Below are 6,409 nucleotides of genomic sequence, written 5' to 3'. Positions count from 1 at the left end.
CGCCTCCGTACCCAACATAGACAATCAAATAGAAAACAAATTCAATCAACATTCAACTCAAGCAAAACTCAATCTATTAATTCACGTTCTTCTACTGACTATTCTTTATTCGATTCTTTAAAACGAATCCAGACTCTAGGACCATTCAGTACCCCTCAGACTTAGCTCAAAACTCTTTTATAAAACAAAACAAAAAATATCGTTATAACCCTCTACGGATCGCCGCAGTAGTCGGGGTTATCAAAACACGACCAATAGTAATAACCCTCTACGGATCGCCGCCGTAGTCGGAGTTACCACTCCACATAGATCGCTGCCATGCCCGGCCCATCTTTCCAAACATCCTGCCAAAGCTACGGATCACCGCCGTAGTCGGGGTTATCACTCCACATGGATCGCTGCCATGCTCGGGTTGTTATCATACCATCACATACGGATCATCGTCGTACCATGGTCTCAAAACTCACTTTTAAAATATCTTTAGCACAGTCTGAGGTCACATTCTAGTCTCTAACTCAATTCTTTACTTCTCTCATCTTTCCAAACATCACGCCAAAATTTATTTAATATCAAAAGTTCAACTCATTCTAACGGTCTAATAATCTATTAAGAAACGTCATCACATAACATGTACGTCATAAGCCATAATCACTCCACAGAAATTTATCAATCATCAATCATCATGCATTATTCATCAATCATCGATTATCAATCATTAATCATCATTCATCAATCATCAATCATCAATCATCAATCAACATACATCATGAATCCGTAAGAAATTTAAGACGTCTATCCTAAAGTTCTAACCGCATGATATCTACGTTCTCTATCATCATATCTAAGCGAATAGAAGAAAGAGGAGTTCTGTCGAGTTCCCTCACCTCGTTCTAAATGATGAACTCTGAAAGATTCGCTCTAATCCTCGATCCTGTGTTCAATAACCTCGAGATTTTCTTCACCTATAATTAATTAATAATTAATAATTTAATAATCCTAATCAATAATCTATCATTCCAAAACAATTACATTATAGTAAAGAAAAAAAATTAATTAATCGATAAATGTTTTCCGATTAAATCTTTTTTTTAAAATAAATAAAATATCACTCAGTTTAAAATTCTCAATAAAAATCTCGATTTTTATGTAATGTATTTCAAAATTGATATTAGAAAATTCAAAAGATATAATCTGTGGCACCGGAAAGATTTTACTCGTGACGGTGTGAATGAATCCACATTGTGGAAGAAAATACTAATAATAAAATAAATAATTAAATAAAAATTAACTTGGTAACGATGATGATGATAATGATGATGATGAATATAATAATAATAAAAACAGTAAAAAAAATGGAAAAGTTTAAGGAGAGAGGGTGAGAGTGATGTGAGAGAGTGAGGAGAGATGTGAGTGTGTGAAAGAGAGAGAGTACCTTGTGAGTATATGAGGGAGAGAGAGTACGTGAGATGAGATGGAGAGAAAAGGAGAGGAGAGAGAGAGGAAGAAGACAAAAGAGAGAATGAAAAAAATAAAGAGAACGGCGCAAGTAAGGTAAAGAAAGAGAAAAAAACCTAGATAAAATTGCAATTCAATCTTTTAGTTTTGAAAATTTCTAAATTTATCCTAAATTTCCATTTGATGTTACCAAATCCATGCAAAATAACAGATTTTCTTCAAACTTTTAAAATGATCAAATAACCCCAAATTAAATTTTCTAAATAAAAATTCAATCGTTATAATTTCGGCTAAGTGAAAAGATATTTCTTTTATTTATGCTTATTCAACGTCATATAAATCATCATATATATTTAAATAACACAAACATTCATGAAATTTATTATTTGTGTAGAAATATTGCAAATTTTCAAATGGCATGTTGTTAAGTTTGCAAAGAGGTAAAAAGAATAGAGTATGTAGTTTACCACTTACACATGGGGATGTCCATTTAAGTTTGCTCGGGTACAGTCTATATGACTGGTTTTGTACATTCTGAGAACCTCAAAGTATGAATACCAAATCACATTTTATCAAAAAAAAAAGTTTGCATATAATTTTTATGGTGATTCCATTTCATGTTAAAGTTTTGGAAACTGCCTCATTTGTTTTACGGTATCATATTATAAAAAATGGAAAAAATATTCTTTTCATATATGTGCAACCTTTAGTATTAAAACAAATATAAGAATGATATGTATAAAATACTACAAACAGAATCAAATAGTATATAAAAACGTATTATCACATATGAAACAAATTATAATACATTGTTAGTTTAATATATATTATTTTGAGAGCTCAGTAATATTTAAATAAGGAGAAAAACATGTTTATTTATATTTTGATTTTAATACCAAATCACAATAAAAAAACGTATAAGAGATAAGAATTTTTTCAATATCTCTTAGGCTTTGCTAAGTAAATAATTATAAAATAAAGATTTTTCTTGGTTGTAAAACATTATTATTTCTATTTTTTCCATTAGAGGAATTCGTCCAAAATTATGTTTAAATGAGGTTCGAATTTTATCTACCCTTAGGTTAAAAAACATGTTCTTGGACCTAAAGAACATTTTTTTTCTAAATAATATTTCAAATCCTTAACTAATTATTAGACGACATGTTTGATTGAGAAGTTGAAAAATAAAAATAAAGAAACCTCTAATTAATAAATAAATCGGGACTATTAAATACAAAATAAGTTTCTTTTTTAAAAAGAGTATGATAACATCAAGATAAACCGAATTGTTTCTTTTCCAGTTCATTATTGAATTTTGTTTTATATAAATAGTAGTCATATTTCATCGGTTCACTAAATAATTAAAAAAAATGATGTAACAGAGATGGCAAAACTCAATTACGGATTGTTATGTTCTATTAACTGCTACAATAAAAATTGAAATACCGGTTTAGCTTAAACTTATTGCAACTTTTGGTTTAATTTTTTGTTTCTGCAAGTTAGTTATGTGCACCTTTATAGGTTGCTCATCAATTTATTCTTTGTAGGATGTTTCATAACTTTTCCTTTTTTATTTTTTGATGTGTATAAAAACACTACATATATCTCTCTTTTTTATCGGAGTATTTGGTCACAGTTTCTTAGGGATCGAGTATCCGAGTTTTGGATACTCGTGGAATGAGCAAAAGACTCGGGTACTCGGCCGTTGCGAGTTGAGGTGAGACATACATGGTCTAAAGAACATGCATTGAAGCGTCACCAAGGTAAACCATAATCGCCCTCGCGACATCTCGAACACTCGAAGCTCTACTTTTGTCGCTGTGATTTAAAAAAAAACTAAAAAACGAGTTTCAAAAGTATCACCAAATGATCACCTCTTCATCCTCTCGTTGTTTCCTCACGCTCACGGTTTCTCGTCGCCTTTATCTTGAGTCTCGTCTCTTCATCCCGCGTGACTTCATGCTCTCTCATTGGCTTGCCCTCTCGCTCCTCGTACTTGTTTCGGGTTACCAATGAGTATAGATCATAATCACTCAATAAAATTTGTGGCTCAAAATTCCAGATTTCACATACCTAGACTCATACTTAACTTGGTCGAATACCTCAATTTCGAATATCACGAGATAATTATTGTATGTATCTGAATTTTTGGTACCACTTCCATCATTCTTTCGTCTTGTTTTACTTTCCTATTTGTTTTTAAACTAGATAAAATTTTGCATGCAATAAATAAAAAATGGAACGAAAATCTGTATAATTGAGTATTTCTCGTTTTGGATGCCGATTTGTTTCCTACTAAATAATATATCATGACTAATATATAAATGTTTGGGCACATGCCCCATTTATTAATTAAAATTTTGAATTTTCTTCTAAAATTTTAGATAAAATTTTTAATTGCTCTCGGTCTAAAAATATATTTACCCTTATATAAACCTTTTTATGGTTATATATTTTTATTAAATTTTTATATTTTATATGTATATTAATATTATTGCCTACTCTTATAAATTTATTTGGCTCCGCCCTTAATGAGTCATATAATCGAAAAATGAATTATCATTGTCACGCGAATCCGTTGGATCATTGAAGTTAATCTTGAAGTTTTAGTTCGCTTGTACATAAGTAATTTCACATATAGGAATGACTATTTGATGAGAACGTTAAGAAAAATGAATTATCATTGTCACGCGAATCCGTTGGATCATTGAAGTTAATCTTGAAGTTTTAGTTCGCTTGTACATAAGTAATTTCACATATAGGAATGACTATTTGATGAGAACGTTAAAAATTAAATCAAAGAAACTTCTTAATAAATACCATGAGAGTTAAGAAAATAATTATTATGTGAAGTTTCCGTTATAATTTTTCATGCCTTATAAAGAGGATCCTATTTCATTTTCACATAAGTCAAACAAGACGGCCTTTGTTGCACCTTAACTTAAGACACAAAAACTAAACCCTAAAGCATACATACGAGTTAAAGATGGCGAAACTCAACAATTCCATGGTTATGTTTTTCGTAGTTGTAGCTTTCGCATATGCATCAATGCATGTGATTGCTGTCGAAGAAGGCGAACCCAAGCAACTATGGGATCAGTGTCTTACCAAGATTAACCCGAAGTGTGCATTGGATATAGTTGAGGGTATTTTTGGAAACGGGACGGTCTCTGACTCTTGTTGTCCAGAACTTATCAAAGAGGGAAAGTTGTGTTACGACACTCTCATCAAATACATGACGAGCAGGCCGATTTACATTGCCCACGAAGCAGAGTATTTGAAAAAGAGTGATGACTTATGGATTCGTTGTGCTGCTATTCCCACGATAGCTTAAGTTTTTCATCATTTATATAATATATGTGTTATGATTTCGGCTAAGTGAAAAAATATTTCTTTTATTTACGCTTATTCAACGTCATATAAATCATCATATATATTTAAATAACACAAACATTCATGAAATTTATTATTTGTGTAGAAATATTGCAAATTTTCAAATGGCATGTTGATAAGTTTGTATATAATTTTTATGGTGATTCCATTTCATGTTAAAGTTTTGGAAACTGCCTCAGTTGTTTTACAGTATCATATTATAAAAAATGAAAAAAATATTCTTTTCATATATGTGCAACTTTTGGTATTAAAACAAATATAAGAATGATACGTATGAAATACTACAAACAGAATCAAATAGTATATAAAAACGTATTATCACATACGAAACAAATTATAATACATTTTTAGTTTAATATATATTATTTTGAGAGCTCAGTAATATTTAAATGAGGAGAAAAACATGTTTATTTATATTTTTATTTTAATACCAAATCACAATAAAAAAACTGTAAGAGATAAGAATTTTTTCAACATCTATTAGGCTTTGCTAAGTAAATAATTATAAAATAAAGATTTTTCTTGGTTGTAAAAAATTATTATTTCTATTTTTTCCATTAGAGGAATTCGTCCAAAATTATGTGTAAATGAGGTTCAAATTTTATCTACCCTTTTCACCATCTCGCCTCACTAAGATAATCTAGCACGTACAACGAGGGTATGTCCCGTGATATAGACGATCAAAGCCTTGACGAGTGCTCTACTAGTGGGTGGTATGAAGCTTAAATTCAATCCAATCGTGTTCAAGCTAAGAGATAACCTTTTCTCTATCTTGTTTCACTTAAGATAATCTGGCACGCACAGCTAGAGCATGTCCCGTGACACAGACTATCAAAAGTTTAACAAGTGCTCCCTGACGATCAAAGACGTTATTGTTTGAGGGGTTTAAATTTTGAGAACAACTATTGTTCTTTAATGTTCTGACAACTATTGTTTAGTTTTATTTTGATGTATTTAGAAACATTTTACACTCAATACATCACTCATACGCATAGTTTCTTAAACTATTTCAATATGTCATGCATTACAACAATGATATATCCAGAAACATTTTCTTACGTCATATATCATTTTAAACAGTTCCACAACCATTTTCGTGCAAGTGGTGTTAGGTCCAAATCTAATCGGGAAACAAATTTCAAACCATTTTGAAATCCTACAGTTCGTTATAAGTATCATTACATATATGCTAACCATGCTCTGATACCACTGTTGGGTTTTTCCAGGCTTAGTGCCACGGTTCCCGACCTGACACTAACCTAGTTCTAGGATCTAAGCGCAGCGGAAATTAAATTCATAATTTAATTAATCCTAGAATAGGAAAACACTAAGCATCGTGCATAAATGTAATAATAAACAAAAACGAATAATAAAGATCTCGAAGAGAGATACTCACCTCAAAGGCGAGACGGAGCCAAACGGTGATGGGCAAAACAGCCACTGAGAGTCGTCACAAAGGGCAACGACCTCTACGGTATCCACACCACGGGTTGGATCAAACAATTGGATCTGGCCTGCTAGGGCCTAAAATCAGTTGCTAGTCCGGAGAGGTTCCTGAGAG

At 31.4% G+C, this 6,409-nt stretch overlaps 1 protein-coding gene across 1 annotated transcript; it reads left to right on the top strand.

Annotated features, from left to right (window-relative positions):
* The first annotated feature begins 3,143 nt into the window (after positions 1-3,143).
* LOC104803172 lies at positions 3,144-4,789 on the top strand. The gene is made up of 2 exons (XM_010527054.1): positions 3,144-3,218; positions 4,482-4,789. Exon 2 carries the CDS (start codon positions 4,505-4,507, stop codon positions 4,787-4,789), a length of 285 nt encoding a protein of 94 aa, XP_010525356.1. The 5' UTR covers positions 3,144-3,218; positions 4,482-4,504.
* Positions 4,790-6,409: the final 1,620 nt, after the last annotated feature.

The sequence above is a fragment of the Tarenaya hassleriana genome, unplaced genomic scaffold (genome assembly GCF_000463585.1).
Source record: "Tarenaya hassleriana unplaced genomic scaffold, ASM46358v1 Cleome81, whole genome shotgun sequence".
Taxonomy (NCBI): Eukaryota; Viridiplantae; Streptophyta; class Magnoliopsida; order Brassicales; family Cleomaceae; genus Tarenaya; species Tarenaya hassleriana.
This window is presented reverse-complemented; position numbering and strand designations above follow the sequence as displayed.

Excerpts from the sequence above, each read along its gene's own strand:
- LOC104803172 (XM_010527054.1), top strand. The coding sequence starts at position 4,505 with ATGCATGTGATTGCTGTCGAAGAAGGCGAACCCAAGCAACTATGGGAT.